This window comes from Anomalospiza imberbis, chromosome 4 (assembly GCF_031753505.1).
Source record: "Anomalospiza imberbis isolate Cuckoo-Finch-1a 21T00152 chromosome 4, ASM3175350v1, whole genome shotgun sequence".
NCBI classification, from domain to species: Eukaryota; Metazoa; Chordata; class Aves; order Passeriformes; family Viduidae; genus Anomalospiza; species Anomalospiza imberbis.
The window spans coordinates 53,419,245-53,440,726 of NC_089684.1; the positions used below are offsets into that span (position 1 = coordinate 53,419,245).

At 40.8% G+C, this 21,482-nt stretch overlaps 1 protein-coding gene across 13 annotated transcripts in view; it reads left to right on the top strand.

Annotated features, from left to right (window-relative positions):
- Positions 1–21,482, top strand: part of ABLIM2 (actin binding LIM protein family member 2) — a 130,224-nt gene that overhangs the window by 27,998 nt on the left and 80,744 nt on the right. For 11 of the 13 annotated variants that reach the window (XM_068188587.1, XM_068188592.1, XM_068188593.1 and 8 more), the window contains exons 2-3: positions 9,171–9,314; positions 21,279–21,462. In XM_068188587.1, the coding sequence (XP_068044688.1) occupies positions 9,171–9,314; positions 21,279–21,462 (328 nt within the window). Of the gene's footprint in view, positions 1–1,490; positions 1,538–9,170; positions 9,315–21,278; positions 21,463–21,482 lie in introns of those variants that run through there. The other 2 variants (XM_068188588.1, XM_068188590.1) reach the window with 1 other exon arrangement.

Genomic DNA, 21,482 nt, shown 5'->3' on the forward strand with positions numbered 1-21,482 from the left:
GTGATCCAAAAGAGTGTGAGGATGGATTTGGCTTCACGCAGGCAGCACAACAATATTGAACAAAATAAAAAGCTGACATAAGAGTTTCATGTCAAAAGGTATTGCTGCAAGATAATGCATATAGAAGGTTGTGGCAAGCACTTTTCTCTCTCAGGATCTTTATAAAGGTGCACAGAGAGAAGCGAAAGAGAAAACAATTTCTATTTCTGCCCCGTTTATAAAAATCCTGAGAGAGAGAGAGAAATGTGCTTGCCACAGAAGATCTTTTAAAATTGAGTAGTTCATAGTTTTGGTTCAGTGTATAGAACCTGGGATCTTCAGATCCGTGCTCTGGGTCTCAGGCCATGTCAGCTGACGGCTATTTAAAGCTATAGACCACGTCTGGCATGGCCCAGGGCAGTGGTGTCCTCACCATATAGATTCCTGAAGTCGGAGTACTTACAGAAGTGCTCGTTCTGTTCCCATGTAGCGCTTTAAATAGCTCCACACATCACTGTTATTCCAGCGATACTCATTCCAACTCCATCTGAGCAATCAGGGCAGAGATTTCTGGCTGCCAGGTATCGCACAGTGGGAGCATCTCACCGCCTTCATCACTTCCTTCTGCCATCAGTGCTGTGCCCTCCTGCACCAGGGGGAAGGGACCGCTGTGTTTTGGGGGGTGTCTAAAGGGGTTTCCCTGCTACCTCAGCCCGTATTTCTAGTTTATGACAAGGAGTTGGCAGCTTTTAGTTCTTTTAGCCCTTCTCCCCAGGTGCCCAGCACCACCCTGAAGCGGCTGTGCTATCACCTGATGCGAAGACACCCCTTGCTGGCACGTCCTGCATCCGGTCCCTCCGGCACAGTGGTGCCACCCTCCACGGACGTGACAGTATTTCGGCTTCTGTCGGACGCTATTTTTGCTCGGCGCTGACGAGGCTGGCTCCGCCGCCGGTGCGGGGCTGCCGCAGGCATCAGCTGACCGCGGGTGCGCTGGGTCCGGCGGCGGGGGCAGCGCCGCTCCTGCGGGAACTGCCCCGCTCCTGGGGGAACTGCCCCGCTCCTGGGGGAACTGCCCCGCTCCTGGGGGAACTGCGCCGCTCCTGCGGGAACTGCGCCGCTCCTGGGGGAACTGCGCCGCTCCTGGGGGAACTGCCCCGCTCCTGGGGGAACTGCCCCGCTCCTGCGGGAACTGCCCCGCTCCTGGGGGAACTGCCCCGCTCCTGCGGGAACTGCGCCGCTCCTGCGGGAACTGCGCCGCTCCTGGGGGAACTGCGCCGCTCCTGCGGGAACTGCCCCGCTCCTGCGGGAACTGCCCCGCTCCTGGGGGAACTGCCCCGCTCCTGCGGGAACTGCCCCGCTCCTGCGGGAACTGCCCCGCTCCTGGGGGAACTGCCCCGCTCCTGGGGGAACTGCTCCGCTCCTGGGGGAACTGCCCCGCTCCTGCGGGAACTGCCCCGCTCCTGGGGGAACTGCCCCGCTCCTGCGGGAACTGCGCCGCTCCTGCGGGAACTGCCCCTCTGGACGGGAACGCGCGCAGGAATGCCCGAAGATGCAGGTACAGTGTGGTGACTCCGCGTTCTGGTCAGCCTAGACCTGAAATGATTCGCTTTTCATCTGGGGCTGTGCTAACTGAATCGCCGATGCTGCCGTGAGGATAACAGCTCTGTGTTCATGTGGAAACACAGCAGAGTGGGGAAAGATGGTTAAACATTTATTGTAAATTATGCTTTGTGTTCTTCTAATGGCGATTTGGAAATTATGGTTCTGGTAGTTAGCTGACAGCTCAATTTGAAAACTTTCCTCGTTTTTTTAAATGGAAATTGACTTCAGTGTTTATATTAGACTATAATGGGAAAAAAAAAACCCTATTTCTTTATGCAGCTATCTTGGAGTATTGTTTCTATATCCTATCTCGTTGCAATCTGCCTAAACCTGTACAAAAATAGCCTTTACAATACTGCAGTAGCAGTTACTCCAACTCAGCAGAGATTTTTATGAACTGTGTTTGAATTCAGTAAATACTTCATTATAATAATGAGGGCAGGAGGTTAGCTTATGCTGGGTTTGTTTATGTGATGTGAATTTAGCACAGAGCATATGGTGAGATTTGAAAATCTTGTGTGAATACTAGGGCTGTGTTGCACCTCTTGTGCGTGGTTTATTCACATCCTGTTGGATAAACACCTCTCTTTTGCCTCTGGTCCCATGAATTCTGTAATTGGCAGTAAAAGCAGAGGTCAGCTCAGTTGTGCTCTTTGCCTGGCCTGTATTGGCTGTGGGTTTCTGTTTTGATGATGATGAGTAGGAAGTGCTGGAAAAGGCATGCCTTGGAAAGGCACTGTAGCAGTGGTTGCTTGTATGTAGTAGAAGCAGGTATACATTTCAAAAAGGAGCACAGTTCTTGAAGCATTTTGCTTTGTATTTTTGGACAATGTGAAAGAATAAAATTGAGACATATTGATGTAGAGATTTATCGAATTTGGTGACTATTTTCTCTTATAATACGGGAACTAAAGAGAGAAGTAGCAGTGCTTTGCTGTAGGAGCCACCACAGAGGTATTGGAAAGAGCAGTGAGCACTTCTGAGGGGATGCCCAGACCCTCTTGGTGCACAAAAACACTATTGGGAAAGGGGGTGAGTTTGTGTGCTGGCCTGGGGACACTTCAGCCCTTTGTGTGGCCAGCTGGATGGCTCAAGGGACCATGTAATATGGACATGGACAGCAAAGCTTCTTTCCCTTTATCAATCTGATCTTCTGGTTTCCCATGAGACGTACAGAGGAACAGGACATTTTTTTTGAGAAGGCGCCATAAAGCAGGGAAACACATTTGTAAAGTCATTTAACACAAGGGGCTAATTGAGAAATAGGGTAAACCAGGTTATCACCAGTTATTTAATATTCTGTTCCAGAACATCTAAAATGTCCGCTTATTAGGTAGGGCTGGGGCCAGGGAATGGCTCTTGCCCACTGCTGAATGGGGTTGGCAGGATGGATGGGAAGAGCTTGTGGAGTTCCCATTACACAATTACTCTTTTTCTCATCTTCTTTACGGAAAGGACCAATGGGGTCTTAGGCCCCCTCAAGCCTCCATAATGAATCACTGGTTCTTAGGGGAAAAAAAAAAACAAAACAACCCCCCCTTATCTAAATTAAATGTACAGCTGACACCCATGTAGCTCTCTGATCACTGCATGTATTAGTGCATTATGTATTTCTGTGTTATCTTCACTTTAGAACAGCTCATGCATTGGATTTAAACACAGACACAAGACAGGGAGAGAGCAGGGGCCAGCTCTGCAGTGGGAATAACGCTTCACTGGGATATATAGAAGCACTTAAATGCTTCTTTCCTTTGTTTTCATCTGGATGTTTTTAAATTTAGCCCTGAGTGTTTTGACTCAGTTGATACAAGAAGGGTTTGTTAAAATAACAACTTAAACTCCAGTCTCTAATTCCTGCAGTACTTGTGCACGTCTTCTTTAATCCTGCTCCAGGAAGATTGCAAATTTAATTCCCCTCTGGGCTGCTGTGAACCTCACCCTCCCCAAGTCACTTGATACAGCATATCAGCAATCAATAATTTTGACCTGTTTCTCAAATACTTAGTGTGTAAATGGCATTTTGGTCTCATGTTTGTTTATTTTGATTTTTCAGTAACCACCTGTAGCTATAGAGATGAAAGGTTTCAGTGTCAACACAAAGATAATTTGCTAGTAATTCCTTCTTGCAGAATAACATACCTTACCATTGCTGTGTGGTTTTGGTTCAGAGTTGGAATGTGGCCTTTGCCTTTGTTGAAAAAGCTGAACATTATTATGAACTAAACAGCTTATAATTACAGTTTTAAATATTGATGTCTAATATTTTTTCCACTCAAAAATATGTTTTCATCTCATGAGGCAAAAGGTGGTGGATTTATGGAGGAGCCTGTAGTGCTGATAGTTGCTAAAGAAAATTGTTGTATCTTTTCTGCTGATGGAGGGTTGCTGTTGCAGACCAATGATACTTTATTTGTATGAGCCTGAAATGAAAGGCCTGCCCTTTTTTATCCCAACCTCCAGAACATAATAATAAAAGCCCCAGAAAAACCCACAGAAAGGACAGGGAAGTTGCCCCCCACCCCCAAGCCCTTTGTTTTTCCTTTCATTGTTGCCTTGGGCTCTGGTTCTGCACTATCCTTCCAGGAGCCTTGGTGAGGAATTACCACTTTCCCTGCATTGAGAGATAATTGTGGGGGTTGCAAATATTAGGAATAAAATTTCTTTTCATATGACTCTTGTCTCTCCACTCAAATTACATCTTTCTTTAGATCATAGTACTCTTTAAAATGTCAGCATCACAGAAGGACAGGTTGGATGAGGCTTTGAGCAATGTCGTGTAGAGGAAGGTGTTCTGCCAATGCAGAAAGGCTGGAACTAGGTGACCTTTAAAGTCCCTTCCAACCCAAATCATTCAAGGATTCTGAGATTATATCAATATAATCAATATTATATTGATAATATTATAACCAAGATTATATCAATATAATATCAAATTGTGTTATTTGGCCCTGTATCATTTTGGGCCTGTCTAATCACCAAGAGCAGTAAATGTATTAAACTGATTTTTTTAGAACAGAGTTAAATAATGGGGTGCAAATGCGTTTTGTGGCCTTAATTACGTCTGTATAGTGAACAAAGAAGGTGGAAGTCTTTATTATTAAACTTTATAGTTGAGGTTTAATTCCAGATTAAATGTGCTTTCTTAAGCGTGACACTTCTTAATTTTCTGTACTTTTCCAAGCTCAGAAATGGCTTCTGTAGGTTCCTGTGCAGAGTTGAAGCAAAACACAACAATCTGGAAAAAGCATTAGGACTGTGTCAAATACTGCAGTTTCTGGACATGTTTCTTCATCAGGTGTGTAATCTGCCATGAAGATTTCTCATTTAGCTGTTGGAGAGCCTGAGAGCAAAGGGGTTTGTCATCTTCTGCATAGACCAATCCTAGACTGGCTCTTTTGCCAAGAGTTTGTTTTCCCTTGGCAGTTTGCTTGCAGCAGAGAGGAGGTGACATTTTTTGTCCCAGGCTCCTGAGCAGAGCATGGCCAGGGACTTGTGAATCCTCTCCCTTCTGTCACTGCCATCAGCTTGTCTTGTTCTGCTTCCAAGGTGTTCCTGTCTCACCCAAATATTTTCCTTATCTCTGGCGCCTTATCCCAGTCCCCAGAGCTGTTAAATCCTGCTTAGTCTACAATGACAGAGGAGCTGGGCTTAGTCAGAGGGATGGGTTTTTTACCACAAGCTGTGGATTTTGGATCTAGTGTACCTGTCATAGTGTTCACAGAGGTCAGCTGCAGCCTTTGATCCAAATACTTACAAAAGCAAGCTGCTCTGCTTTCTTTTTAATGTTGAAAACCAATATATTGTATACTAACCTTTTTTCACCTTTATAAAAAGCTTAAACATTTTGTCTGAAATTTTCCCTGAAGAAATGATTTTGAGATCATCAAATGTGAGTAATGTTCATGTGAATGGGTAAAGTTTGACAAAGCTTTCAGGCAAATATTGTGATTTTTAGGGATGATCCTCTATAGGACCAAGAGTTATACTTGATGATCTCTGTCAGTCCCTTCTATAACTCAGGATATTCTGTGAATTTGCAAAAGTTGTAAGCACACTGAAAACATCACTTTACAGTGGCCATAAGATGTGTCATGCAGCTTTAATAATAAGTAATGCCACGGTCCCTCCTTCCCTGTGGTACATGCAGCAAGTGCATGTCTAGAGCAAGCAGTATAAAAGTGAATCTGAGGAGTTTGTCTTATCTGACAATTCTTCAGCAAACTGTTGCTGGTTAATGTGTCCTACTTGGTCCAGAGCTGAGCAGAATTATCTACTGTGTAGCCTGGTGGAGACAGACTGAGTCTTGACATCAGAGATGTGTGAGCACTGGACAGTTGGCAAGAAAACTGGCAGTAATGTCCCCAGCAGACAAGTCTTGCACAAAGAAGTCCTGTGGAAACTGCTCGTTCATTCCTTGCCAGTTTTTGTCCTTGTCAAAAAGTGAGTGCAGTGGGATCCTTTTAGGGTTTCAGGATTAATGAGGAGTAGAATGTAGTCTGGGAGAAAGGCAAATTTAGAGAATCAGGTATTCAGTTGTATTTTTGTTTAGAAAAAGTAGCTTAAAGTTAAGAAGGAAATTTCTACAAATCAGGTTATAATTGAAGAATTTAATTTTAAATGAACTCTTTAGTTAGTTATGATCTGATGAGTAGTCTCAGATCATTACATTCCATCAGTGATTCATTATTTCACTCAGTAAATATGTTGATAGTTTCTTCTGCTGCTTTGAAGACTGATTTTGATACATAAAGGTAGAATGCTGAAAATTGCCATGTAAACTTATCTCCTTAAATATAGTTTGAAACATAAGTTAAAATGTGAAGTTCCCTAATGGAATTAGTTTCTCAGAATTGTCAGCAGTTGAAATTTCAACCTAAACCATATTACACCTCAATGTCTTAAAATATAAAATAATATGTGATTAATTATATGATTTTGTTGTGCTAAATGGAGGAGTAAGTGTTTTAAACTGTCTTCAGAAGGACCTCTTTGTAATGATCTCAGAGGCACTGTAGTCCCACTGGGGTTTTGTGTGAAATACTTAGTAGCTCAGCTCTGAACTGAGAGAAGAGAAAAATAATTACTTGTTTGTCTGCAGTGTGTATTTTAAATATACTTTGTGTTACTTCAAGATTAATACAAAAATTCCAAAAGAAATTTCAAAGAAGAATTTTAAAAAACCCCAAACCTAAATATTTTCCTTTTTTAATTTCTTTTGTAGCTGAGTTACTGAGTTTTTAATTACAAACCTTAATTTAGAGATCCAAAGGGAAGGAAATGTGTGGAGTCCTGCCCTGTAGCTCTGGACACTGAGCACCAAACACATCAGAGAAAACAATTTTTTCTGTTTTCTGTCACATTTTCAGTTTGCAACCATTGCTAGACACCAAAAAACCCCAACTTTGCAACAATTTTCAGTGTTCTGCTGCTTTGTAAAAAGTGCAGCATTGGACTGCCAGGGGCAAGAAATGAAGTAGAAAAGCAGTGTTTTCTCTGGAAATGGGAGGCTGTTGTCACTTTAGGGAAAGGTGTGTTTGGAGGAGTGGGCTGCCCTCTGGCAGTGCTCCTGGCTTCCTCCTGGCCCTGCTCTGCGCTGGGGCTGGAATTCCTGAGCCGGGTTTCTCTGCCCTGTGGGACACACCACAGCATGAGCTGGCAGCTTTCTACACTGGCCAGGCGCAGATGCCCCTGGAGAGATGCTGTTCTGAAAGGGTGAAACAGGGGAATAGTTGAGTGTGAAGAAAAGTCAGTTGTTTAATTGTTCCAATCTGAATTTTATATTTCAAATGCAACTGTTTAGGCCCAGATGTTCTGGCTATGGTCAGCTCCTTTTAAGTCAAGTCTTTAATGAGTTATAGGCTATGAATTTGATGCTTGTTAGCAAATCTGGAAAGAACAAACCTCTATTTATAGTTGCACTTCTAGCCACTACTCTAGTAACTAACTCGGAAAATAATTTGGTTTCTTACAGGGTTGATTCTTTTTCAGGGTGGGTCGTTTGTTTTGGGCAGGTTACAGTACAGAGAGATTCTTGTGTCAAAAGTATTGCAAAGTTCAAAGTTTCTTTTGTTTTTATTTGAGGATTAACTCAGACCCTCATTGTAGCCTGAACGATCTGTACTACTTGCTCTGTCCAAGTTTGGACATCTGCCTTTCAACTTCCAGCTGCCTATCATGCTTATGTTATTTTTATTGGAGATGTCCTTAATTATAACCAGGCCTTCAGTAATTGCTCCAAAGTTCACAATGCCTTGAGCAGAACTTTTTGACTATCACAGAAGATGTAATTTTAGCAGACAAGGCAAGATGCTGATGGGTGGTGTATAATGTGGTGAGAAGCTCAAGCCCATGTATCTTCTGGGTTAAAAAAAAACCCAAACCACTTTAGTTGCAGGACTACAAAGTGCTGTTTTGGGTAAAACTTGCAGCAAGTCCTCTGGAAGAGTGTGTGGGAGGGAAGCTTAGCATCTTACTGAAATACTGACTCCTTCAACTCAGTGGATGGGGAAAGGCCTTTTTTGCTTAAGCATATTGGTGTATGAGAGGTTGCTCCATCTTGACTGGTTGGTTGGTGAATTTATTTTGTAGCTAAAATTTAAACAAAATCCCTTTGAAATAAGCAATCCAGCCTTTGAGCAAGCATGCCACATTACAGAAGAAAATGTCATTAAATATGTCATTGACTTGAAATGCTTTATATGCTTTCCTGTTATTAGTTCTTCACACAGGGAAAAAGCCAGATGTGTTGAGTTACAGTACAGCTCCTTTATAATTAACTGCCTTGATGTTTCCTCTCTTGACTCCTAAGTACAATGTGATAAAATATTGATGCAAGTGCTGCAGCAGGACTGCAAGAATAAGGTCATATCTCACCTGTTCCACATAACATGTTGAGATGCCAATTTATCTTGTGTTATCAACAGCACAGTAAATGCAATTTCTAATTTACATCACAAGATGGCAGCAAATTTTTAATTCACTTAATTTTCACTAACCTAGATTAACCTAACCTCTTGGAATCGTGGTTTCATTACACAATGACAGAAAACTTTGTTTAATGGTCAGATATGTGTGCTATTTACAGGGATGTCAATGTTTCAGAAGTGTACAAAGCATCTACAGAGCTGTATTTCTGCCTTAAAATCAGTAAAAAAAAGCATTTACTATGAACTTTAAAGATCAGTAGCTCACAGTGTAAGAGTTACCAAGTCCCATTGAAGATATTTTGAATAAAAACCTATAGCTTTTATCTATATTCTTTGATTTCTTGAAGAGAAAACATGACAAAGCATTTTTTGAAACTCGGGTGGAGGCTCTCAAGACTTGATCACATGGATTCTTTCTTCTGTAAGGAATTCTAATTTGTGTTTGAAGTCTGTTCAGTCAAAAGCTTTCAAAGTTATGAAATAACAGGGTTGGCTTGGCTCAATTCCTTTTGGCAGATCCTGTGCTGGCCAATCCCAGAAGTTAAAATTTTAATCTGCTTGAGCTGATTTGTCCTAGGTGTTAATTGTGATTGCTTGTAGATCTTACAGAAGATGCATCTATGGCCTTTAAAATGCTCTGCTTTTTGTTTTCCCCTGCAGTTTCACAACCACAGGCTGTACATAGCCAGCTGGAGAAGCCATCCAGTACTGCAATTCTCTGCAATACCTGTGGAAAACCATGCAAAGGGGAAGTTTTGAGAGTTCAGAGCAAATATTTCCATATTAAATGCTTTGTTTGCAAAGGTAAGTGTGACTGCTGCTTCTATGACTAGGGGATTAGCAATGGTGTGTGACTTAATGATCCTGGAACCTTCACAAGCATATTTTACAATCCAATCCATGCCTGAAAGGATTTACTGTGAAATCCCTGACTCCTTACTGTGAGATTATAAACATCCTAAGTCCCAAAACTGGAGAATGTTTTCAATGGATATAAAGCTGTTTATATCCATATTGGAGTTCACTACAGATTTGGGATGTCAGGAGGAAGAGCACTTTGGGAGAACAATGCAGGGCTAGGAGAGAATGAACATTTACAAAGAAACTCAGAGATTTTCTCTCTTCCAGCTCCCAGCTCTCTAATGTGTGCCGTAAGGGTGCACCATGGCCGCATCTGTCCAGGTTCTCTTGTGTTGATCTGTGATCTTGAAATTCCAGTGTGACCCTCTGTGCTTTTCCATTTTTTGGGGGAAATGACTTGGTTTGCTCCAGGTTGGGGCCTGGTGATCTAATATTGTCACATGAATAGCAGACAGATGGTCACAGGAAAAGGGAATTATCTGATACAACACCTCTTCTGTAGGTACTTGCTTATTTAAAAACCTATCTAGAAGCTGCAAAGATCTAATTTGTTTTAAATGTACAAGTACATAAATCTTAACTGATGTTTACTGAACAACCTGCTTACTCCATTATTAACCAGTGCTTCAAATGACATTTATTAATCCTTGTCGCCCAGTCTAGAAGCATGAGCATGGCTCTGGTTCCAGATGTGTTCCTGTAACTATTTCTACTCTTCTTTAGAGGAAATACTAGAAAGAAAATGGTCACTATCTGTTAGCTATAATGATATTTTTTTTAAATCCCATGGGATTGAGTACATACTATTAATAACTGAGGCAATCTTCAATGAGTTAGACAGGACTAAATGTTCAGCTCAGTAATTGTGTTCTATACAAAATTGAACAGTAAGCAAAACAAGCATACTGCACTTTCCTAAACAGCAAAAATATTTTGGTCATCTATTCAGAAGGGATTGGTATTCAAAGCAGAACACAGCCCATACATGCATCTTTTAAGTTCTTTTAAAGCAGCTGTTCTTACGGCAAATTTCACGATTAAATCAATTTTTCAGACATAGCTCAGGAAAAGAGCACCTGATTGTTATTCAGGAGTCTTTTCTCCTACATGAAGCCTCAGTAACATTCTGATATTTGCTCCATATTTTTATCTTGATGAAGTCCAAGCTCTCTTTATTTTTAACAGATTTGCTATGAGAAAAGACAAATTCTGCAGAGGGAGTAAGACAGAATTGTACATCCAATTTTTGGCTTTATAGGCCATCTCCATTTAGATTATGCCAGGTCACCAGCAAATGCAGCATGTGGTCACTGAACCAATTCACTGATCCCAAATTTAGGCAGTGCAGAGGGTTTTTTTTTCCCCACCCCCATGCAGAGGAAGATGATGAATGCACTGCAGAAGCTGCATTGCCCTGATCTGTCTGTAAGAGATAAGAAGGAGTTTGTTCTGCTTCTGGCAGATCTTGGATAAAATGAGGAAAAAGTCACAGTGTAATGAGGTAGCAGGGTAGCATCTGTGAGCCACCTGTCAGTCTCTCAGCTGGCACAGGCGAGTGTCAGAGGTGTGGTTAAACTGCTGCTTGGTGTCAAGGCTCTTGGACTCCTCCTTACTAATCATTTTGCTACGTTAGCCCACATGATTGGTTTGAGGGTTTTTTCTCATTATTTAAATGCCATAATTTCTTTTTTTACCTTTCAAGGGTTTCCATCTATTTTCTGGCATTCTTCTGGTATTTTTTTTGGTTTTGTTTCTGGGCTTTGTTACTTAAGAAGCATAAGTTGCTTTGTAATATGGATTTGCCATGTTGTTATGTGAGAAGAGCTTTGAAACAGAGCAGAGCACTGAATATACATTTCAGTAACTTTATAAAAGGAGAAAAAGCAGGTTAGGCAAATGTGACTTTGATTTTTAAATTAATGGATGAAAGAATACAGTTCATGTGTTAGGATTTAGCAAAAAAAAAAATGGTATTCATTTCTGATCAATCTGCTTTCAGCCTTGGAGGAGAGTTTTGTGCCATGACCCCTGCTGTGCACGGGCAGGGTGATGGTTCTGGGAATGTATTTATCTTATTGTTGATTCCTCCCTGTGGTGCATTTATTTCAATGCTACTCAGCAATGCAGTTTGTCCTGTCTCACCTCATCTACCAAAGATAGCACATGGAACGAGGCTGTGTGTCCAGCATGCAGTGCAGCTGCAGGACTGTCCAGGAGAGATAATCCTGTGTATAGGCTGGCTGCATTACTCTGCTAAAATGCCTGCTTGCTTGGTTGACTGTCTCTGTATTAAATCATCTTGTAGCCTGCATCAGAAAACATGTAATATTTACAAAGCTGCAGGAAATTTTGGTCCTTCTCACAGAATTTACGGCTGTACAGTGGCGGAAAATGCAAACTGATAAGAATGACAAATGACCATGGTGTCATGTTGAGAGGTGTTAGAGGTCTGTTTGAATGACCTCATCAGTGACAGATGATATTACACTGGAAGAAGTCACATCTTTTTTGAATATGTGTGAAATTTGAAACTATTTCTTTGATAGTTTTGGATAAATTATGAGGTTTCAGAGGGTCAAATACATTGAGTTCTATATTTCTACCCTTTTTTTTTTTAGGGTAGAAAGGTAGTTTTGTGTATTGCCATACTGCTGTCTGATTATTCATAGAATGGTTTGGGTTGGAAAGGACCTTTAAGATCACCTTGTTCCAGCCCCCCTGCCATGAGGAAAGACACCTTCAACTAGACCAGAATGCTCAAAGCCCCATCCAGCTTTGGGCACTTCCAGGGGTGGGGCAGCCACAGCCTTTCCGGGCAACCTTCTTTATGGTGACTGTGAGTTTTAGAATGGTAGCAACAACTATACAGATGCCTTTTGTATTAAAATTAAATTACATAAACAAGGAAGGTTAGTATAAAGTCACTAATTCCTATGCAGTTCTTCTTTCATTCCCATCCAGTTCTTACATTCCCCAGGTAATGATTCTAAACAATTCAAAGTTTTTAAAAGGCAAAGAACTCCTTTATTATTCAAGACTAAGAGACACATCCAGATTAAAAAAATTAACAGCAGTACTGGGAGCATCTGCTAGTTTTGCTCAGTGTCAGAGTATTATAGGACCTAGGGAGGTAAATAGACATTATAAATAAGGTTTATACTCATATCTGTTCATATGTGTTATTTCCTGTTTAGCTGCACATCTAATCTGCTGTATCTACTAAATACTGTAAGGAACATGCCATCTAACCTCGCTTCAAATTTCTACTTAATTTTTAGTTTAAAATATATCCCATTTTAATCAGGTTCTGTTACAATGAAGCAGATATCTTTGATACAGTAAGGCAAAGTTTTGTTAGACTTCAAGGGCTTTGGTTCTCATGTTTGCTAATTCTTTTTTTTATTTGTTACCACTGTAATAAAACCAGCAAGGAAAATTACTGAAACAATAAAATATTAATGACTTAGACTGTCAAAAAAAAATTGAATATAAACTATTCTGAGTGTGTCTGTTAGGTCAGGACTGCATTTAATGGAGTGGATGGTATTAGAGAAATATTAACTTGGAGATTGCTTATAACTGTGATTTAGTACACCCAGTAGAGAGACAGGTTAACATAGAATTGTAGACAGGAATATGTAGATGCTGTAATTATATTATCTTGGATAGCCTTTGATAAGGTTAGAAATTACCCTGTTTTATTAGTATTTGGCAGATATTTAATTTTCTGTGTTTTGACAGTGTCCTGACATTTCCAAAGTTGCAGTGACCAATTTAAACAGGAGAACCCATTCCATCTTGCTAAAGAGTGTTCTTTGTACATATGTAAGAAGAACTATAACTCACATCTGTGTCCTTTCCTGGTTAGTCTTCATGAAAGGAAATAAACTTCCAGTCAGAGCCATAGCGGTAAAAACATGACCTGTGTGCTATACCTGCTTCATTGTGTCTCATATGTATCTTGTTTTATCCCTGATCAAAATTATCCTGATTGCTGTGTCTTGTTATGGGTGCAGCACATGCAGTCTTCCCTGATGTCACAGCTAGCAGTTGCAAGTATTAATTTTCATTAATATAACAATGCTTCCCATTAATTTTCATGGGTTTTTTTTAATTAATCTGCTAGAATTTAGCACATCTTCAGCTTAGAATGGGGTATGTGGTTCTGGGGATGAGTGTTTCTGTGACCCTGCAGTGTCCTGGGTACTGTGAAAAAGCCCAGGTCTGGATATATCACTTCTATACCATTTTCTCAGTAGAACATCAACAGAACCCAGAGTTATATCATTTATTGGGAAGTCCTATTAATGGGAAGGGTTAAGACAAAATATTCAGTGAAAATATTAAAAACGTGGAGTAACTTGGCAGTAGGAGTTATTTCTTTCTTAGCTCAAATGCATCTGCTAGGATATGAACATGTTCTAAGCTACACTGAGTAATCTGAGGGACTCACATTTGAGCATAGCTACGGGGTTTCACGTTTCAAAATGGGAGTCACTTCCAGGAAGATCATTTGTAAGATTTCCGAGTCCCAGATTTTTGCCAGGCAGTAGCAATTTCTGGTATTTCTGGTGTCATGGGCACTGGGGATTAGTGCAGGGAGTCTTATTTATCAGGCACTCTCAGCAACATGTCCAGCACTTCCTGAGTCCTTCAGGAGTTTGTAATCCCAGATTGCATTAACTCAGTATAAGAGGAAAAGCTGTTTCCAATGTAAGGCTCACCAAGGTTACAGAGTGTGGTAGGATTAGGGCTGCCTTACCAATGTCATGTTAGCTTGTAATTTTTTATTTTGCACAATTTTCACATTTTCACAATGTTTCACTTTTTCACATTTTCACAATTTCACCGAGATTTTGATGATGATAGTAATGATCACTTTTGCTGGTGCAGAAGTAATTTAATGTAGCAGCAAATGGTTCTATGTTGTGGTTTTAAAACCTGAGTTTTAAAATTTTTAATCACTGATTTTCTAAAAACAACTCAATAATTAAAGCATGAACAAATTTTGGTCAGTTAGCTAACTTTCACTATCACAAAGTAATGGATCATTTTCCTTTTTTTCTAATCATTTTCTTGTTGCAGCCGTTCTTTGTATTCATTAAGAGCTTTCTGCAGCCCCTTACATCCTGGCCATATACCCATAACACCAGCATTCTAGTAACATAGCATATATATTTCAATCAGAGTCTGGTGAGTCTTTTTTTAAGAGTATCTTTCACAAATTTAATAAATAGGTAGTACTAGTAAAGCATGGTGAAATCGGAGGAATCATGGTTATTAGTACTGGTAAAGGAATATCTTAATAACATTCAATAGAAGGTAGCTAACTACCCACCAGAGGAAGCCAAACCTCTGTTGCTTCTGTTTTCCAATTTATTTACTCTTTATTTGCATCCTTCTAGTACCTTATAGTAGAAAGGTAAGTCCTAATTAGAGCACTTGAATGAGAAGTTATAGTAGGAAGGTAAGTACTCATTAGAGGATAGGATTTTCAAATCTATGTAAGCTTTGCAGGCAGTAAAGATACTATTCATATAAAGAAGTTTTGAACATGCATAGTTTCAGCCCACATTAGATGATGTCACAGAATTATTATTATTTTAAAAAGCCCGTAAGTCATTTTAATTACTTAAGTTCTCTTTTTGGGTAAAGTTTTCCCTGTGAAAACAAAAAGTCAATGCAAGGATGTCTTTATGCAGGGGACTTCCAGACTACGTGATGCTCTTTCCCTTGGGAACACAGCAGGGATACAGCAGCACTCTGGAGTAGCTACTGGGCATTTCAGTGCACTAAAGTGATGTGATGCCTTTATTGAGACCCAGGGAGAGTTGTTGCATAAAATTCATCAGTGCCACACTGGTGTTGTTCTACCTCCCACTTTCTGCAACTCATTAACACGAGACCATCTGCCATATCTGTGAATAGAACAGGGACTTGATTTGCAAACCTGGAACTGGCACCCAAAGCACTGTTAAGAAAAAAATCTTGAAATATTTGGTGTTGTTGCTTTGCATGTTGGGTTTTTTTTTTTTGTGTTGTGGGTTTTATTTAATTTTATTGTTTTTAAAAACCTGTTTTAATTAGTCTAGCTAATGACAGCAGTATTTTATTTATAAACACTTAAGTTGCTATTTGGTTTAAAATAGGTTGAACCACATTACTCTGTTTCTTAAATTTCTTTAGCATACTTTTAAATTTTAAATAACCAAATTGAGTCCTTAAAACAAGAAATTAGAATAAACAAGTAAATTTTAAATAACCAAATTGAGTCCTTAAAACAAGAAATTAGAATAAATAAGACATTTTTTCCAGTTTTCCTGGGGATTGTTTTGGTAGTTTGAAACAGCCACATACCTAATGCTGTGAGGACCTTGCTCACCTCTGAGACTATGGTAGAGTTTTTATAGGGCAGTAACACTGTCTCTAAGCCATTGGGAAACTATGATTTCCAGAAGGAAAATAGAAATATACTTTCTAATGAAAAATTACTCGATGTGTAGTTCCCATTTATTATAGGAGTCAAGGTACACAGTGCACAGAAAATTTCCTAAACTTTCCTTCATTTTAATTGGTGCACTCTAATGTTTTGTCAGTTTCATAAGAGTATTCTGAATCTTAAAGGGTTTTCCTGCACTGAAGTGTTTACTCCATAAATTAATTTGTGGGCATCATGGCCAGTGTGGCCTGGGAGCTTGTGTAGGTGTTGTACTCTCTGTCCTTTATAGCTTTATCAGGGCTACATATGCATAGTGAAGTGTTGCAGGACACGATGTATTCCCACAGTTCTCTGAATCTTTTCTGCTCCTGAAAGTTGCTGGTTTTCTTCCATCAGACCTGTCTGCTGTCCTGCATTTCCTGATTGGAAGCTGGAGAAGAGACCAGCAGGTCTGTCCAGGACTTTTCTGGGGCTGCATGCTGCTTTTGTTTGCCCTGGATAGTAACAAAATAAGGTGTCATTCAAGTCCTTGAGATTATAGATGGTATTTTAGATATTATTGCTAATACACTGCCAGTGACTGACAGGGTTGAGTATTCTTGATTTCACAGATGTGTTTGGAAAGACAGTTGATATGATCACTCATGCATAGAAGAGTGATTGAATTGTATCGTTTATATAACCCATTGCAAGGTCCCTTCTGTCTTACTGCTGCTCACCTATAGACTGAAGGTTGAGGTGTGAATTAGCCATAAGATGATATTTCCATGCCAATATTTGTATGGCCAGCAGACTTGGAGCTGGGAAAGACTTCCCCAAAAGCTTTGTGAAAAGCTTATCTGGACTTACCACAATAGACCATGCAAGAAGGAGTATCAGAGTCCCAGCCATCTGCTGGAAATGAGCTTAGACTGCTTCAGATTAATTGCAGTTCAGTTTGAACTTCAGTCAAAGCTGTAGCGGTGGAAGTTTGCCAGGTGGTTCTGATTCCTTCTCACAGGCATAGCGACCAGGAGAAATATTCCACATATGATCATGGGCTTTTGGAGAATGGGATCTCAGACTTCATCAATGGTGTATGAATACATAGAATTTAGCTGCCAAAAGAGAATAGTATCAGCGGTGTACTATGTGTCACTCTTAGGATCGTGGTCAGCCAGTGGCATCCATCTCATGGATGGAGGAAAATAGCAGAAGTGGACATAAAACCACAGTGCTGACAAAGAAAATTTTTATTTAACTTACCTCAGGCAGAAAATGGCAGGGAAAAATATAGACTTGATATGTGCAGTTGCATTTAAGCAAACCGCTTGATTGTCTGGTGCGTTGACAGCAGAGCAGCACGGTTGGGATGGCAAGACCTGCAGTGCCTGCTGCTGCTGCAGCCTGCTGCAATGTGCAGCAGCACAGTGAGCGTAGCACCGTGCCCCCAGGCAGCTCAGGATGCAGCTGGTTTTTAGGCCCAGCATGCAGCCAAAAAATTAATCTACTTTCAGTAGGCTCATTTGCCAGCACAGATAACAGATGCATTTTATATTTGTACACTGCAAATGGAGTACTGATGGCGTACAGTAGTGGAATAGCAATGTGCCTAAAGTGCATTGATTAATTGATTTACTGCTATTTATTTTTATAGAATCATAGGATAATGGGAGGGACATTTAAAGGTAATCTAGTCAAAATTCCCCTGGAATGAGCAGTGATATCTTCAATTAAATCAGTGTGCTCAGGGCCCTGTCCAACCTGACTTTAAATGTTTCCAGAGATGGACCATCTACCATCTCTCTGGGCAACCTGTTCCAGTGTCTCACCAGCCTCACTTAAAAAAAATTCTTCATATATCCCATCTAAATTTTACCTATTTTAGTTTGAAACTATAATTATTACACACTGCATAAATCCAGTGCTTCAGGTGCTGCTAAAGACACGGTGCTAAGGAAAAAATTAGTCAGTTTCTAAACCAGTAGAGGACCCCCTCACATTTATATATGAAGTATTTTGGTGTCAGGTAATTGCAAACTGTCTTGAAAAGTGGAATTATCCAGCTGTAAGAGAAGCCACCCTGAGATACCCTCCCTAAAAATGGTGTGGATGTTGTCCCTCTCAAGTCCCATAGCAGATCCAGGTACTGGCTTGCTTCTAAGTATCATAAGAATAAGCGACAAACACTTATTCACTACTTAAAAATTCCTCCTAAAGCTTAAAACTGCTCTGGAAAAGGCATTGCCATGTATGCAAGGTAATACCGAGACAAGAAGATGAGTAACTGTTAGTCTCTTCATTAATATAATTAGTGGTTTCAGTGCTTTTCTCTTACCACCAAGATGAACTCCAGAAACTATTGAAACTGTTTCTATGTTAAAAATAACCCTTCCTCCATATACTCCTTTTGGAAGACAAATGCTAGGTAGGAGTGGATGTGACATAATGCTAATTTCCTGTCCTAGGAGAGTAAGATCTGGTCGCTGCCTTCAGATATTCTCCCTAGACTTCCTCCGGCTTTCCTTTCCTGGTTTCCAGTCTCTGCAGCATCATCTCAGATGGGCAGTGTCTCTGTCCATGTAAGTAGCTAGCAAGGGGCACAGCATCTCACCTGAGGGAAGGCCAACGGATCTCTTTTCCTAGCTGCTTTTCTCAGCTTTAAACCATGACTACTTTAATATCCAATCCAGTATTTAACTGGAATCCTTATGTTTTCCTCTGGTCAGCTGGGTGTCAAGGTAAATTGGATCAGATGGTTCAGTGAGTGAAGGAGCAGGCACGGCAAGGGTTTGTGACTCAAGGAATGGCCTGTGGAGCAGAGCTGGTGATGTTCATTCAGCCACTCTTTGCATATGGGGAGATGGTGATGCAGAAAGGGGCTTGGTGAGAGGCTGCCAGGCTCACTTTTATTTTGAAGTCCCAATAACTTGTTTTTCTGGCTCTCTTTAGGTGAGCAGTTTCTCTGCAGGGTTTCCTGAGAAGCCAGGATTAAGTGCATCAGTGCAGACTGCTTTAGTGACAGAACAGAGAGAAGCCAATACCCTCAGGGTGAGACAGAGTGCCACCAAATGCCGGTGGCACAACGGTTGTTGAACCCACGTGCCCCAAACCTTGCACCAGGACTCTCTTAGCTGCAGTGAGACGGAGCCTGCCTGGCTTCCATTTAGACTATAAATATAGATTTGGTTGTGCTTCTCTCTCATTTTAGCAGGTGAACAGGGACAAAAGTGCACAACAGAGCAGTGGCAAATAATTTGTGGCTACACTATCAAGTCATCTTCCTCTGGCTATGGAAACCCAGCTGTAAGTCCTGATGGTGCACAGCAAAATGTGTTAACCAGTGCCTGTTCTGTAGCTCCAAGTGGCTCTTGGTGCCTTTGTCCAGGTGCACTGCAGTCAGATGTGCTTCTACCAGCATAAAGAAACATATTTAGGGACATAACCCCTCCCTCCTCTTTTCAGAAATGCAGTTATGTCCTTTTAACTTTTTTCTCTTATGATCCACTTTACAAGTTCAAACACTGTATAATGCAATTTAGAGCTGCTCTAGGGCATCAGTATCAGCTCAGCATGCTGCTCAGCATCATCTTAAATCCATAGTTGAGCTCTGCTTCTGGGACACCAGTAGGTAGCTGAAATATATAGGCTGAAAGAAACTCATGATATCCAGCAAGTTGTGCCAGATTTTTGGAATGTCTGTTCAAAAAGCCTGTCCTCCATAAAAATAAGAGCATGGGTGAGAAAGAGAAATGCTAAAGCAAATACCTTAAGCCTGTGAGATAGAGAACATGAGCAGTGTATTGAAATATAAATCATCTAATCCATGTTGTCCATGACACATGCAATGTGATTGGAATTATTTTGACTTATAGGAAAGATTAGAACACATAGTTCTTCAGTTCTTGACCATGCATTAATACAGTTCTAGCATGATTGTTGTTTTCTGACTCTTAGTAGTCAGGGTCATCTCCAGGGAGAATAATGAGTACTGAAATCCCACACAGGGATGAGCCCTCAGAGGGTTCAAAGAGGGCCTTGAGCCCAAGCCTCCTGTGCTACAGTTAACAAAGACTATAAAAAGGAGAGAGTGATTGGATGTAATTTTGAATCAGTGATCTGGTTCCTCTGCTTTCTTGGGGTTTCTGCTCTGTGTGTGTTACTTTGTGCCTTGGGCATCTCTCTTGGACTCCTTTCTTGTAGTTTAGGTGCAAAATTACTGATTCTGACCTTGCAAACAGGTTTGGGTATGAATTGCCAGGCTTTACATTTAGAAACCAAAGTGCCTTTGTGCTCTCAGGTACCTGAGTGTAAATCTCAATCTGGAATTTTAGAAGCGTGGATACTTCTTCTATTTTGGGACCAAGGCACTAAGCAACTCTGCAAAGTTTTGTACATGCAACCCAAATTTAATAAGCAACATTCCCACTCCTTTTCTGTGGGCTGTATGTGAGTAGTGACACTGCTGTGGTTCAGCATGGTTTGACTGTAAACACCATTTGCTGATGGGAACACATTCCTACATGAACATCCCCAGGAGCAGGAGTACGTAGTAACAAGTGTGGTGCTGTGCCTTGCAGTAAAGGAGTAGTCAACACAGCAGCAGAATCACAGCTTTGAAGTCCAGTTCCCTTTTAAATCAAGTCAAGTCTGTTTCCACAGATCCTGGTCAAGGTGGATGATGGTCATGTTCTACATATCTGCTCTTTCTCTATGACTTCACCAGACCATTGTATCTCTCCTTTCCCATCATATGTGTTCTCAAAATTCCAGCCTAGCTTCATCCTTGGTGCAACGAAGAAAACTCCTGAACAGTCTCAGAAGCCTTTGGATAATCAACTATAACCCTTTGCTACAGGTTTAGTTTAAAAAATCAAAATTGACATTTAGGACTAAAATCTTACTTTTGCCAGGAGTGGATGAACCTGGAGGTGCCTCCAGTTCATACGTGGTGAGTGATGTTCATCAGGTAAACATGAGAGCTGCTTTAAGCTGATTTAACTTTTGAAAATGTGGAGCAGTGCCATGAGCATCAGCCCCCATGTTTAGGGACAGCTCTAGTTAACCCTTTTGTGTCTAGGTGTCTAAACACCTGTAATCTGTCAGAGATGTTTCTTTGCAACACTGGTGCTTTAGATTTTAAAGATTTATATCCTTTATGCATTTCTTTTAACCTGTTAAATGTGTTAGATGTTATATATGGTAACCCTGAACTTAACTTCTACAGACTTTAACTTCGTACTCAGAGCTGCTGCACTGAGGTTTTTACATTAAATAAGTCCAGGCTATTAGTGTCCAAAATACATGACTGATGTAATTTACTGTAAGAGTGGTGTCTTTCAGATGCACATCTGCTCTGTGATCATAAGCTCCTACACTGAAGTGCTCAAATACTCCACTATGAACCATTCAGATGACAGGTGAAAAATCAGCTTAATCTTAGAGCATTTGTTTCTTGCCTTCTGAGTCTGCCTTTTCTGTTTCTGCAGCTTGTGGATGTGACCTGGCTCAAGGAGGATTTTTTGTGAGACAGGGAGACTACATCTGTACTTTGGACTACCAGAGACTCTATGGCACACGCTGCTTCAGTTGTGATGAATTCATTGAGGGAGAAGTGGTCTCAGCACTGGGCAAAACCTATCACCCAGACTGTTTTGTGTGTGCTGTCTGCAGGTAGGTTTTCTACATGAAGC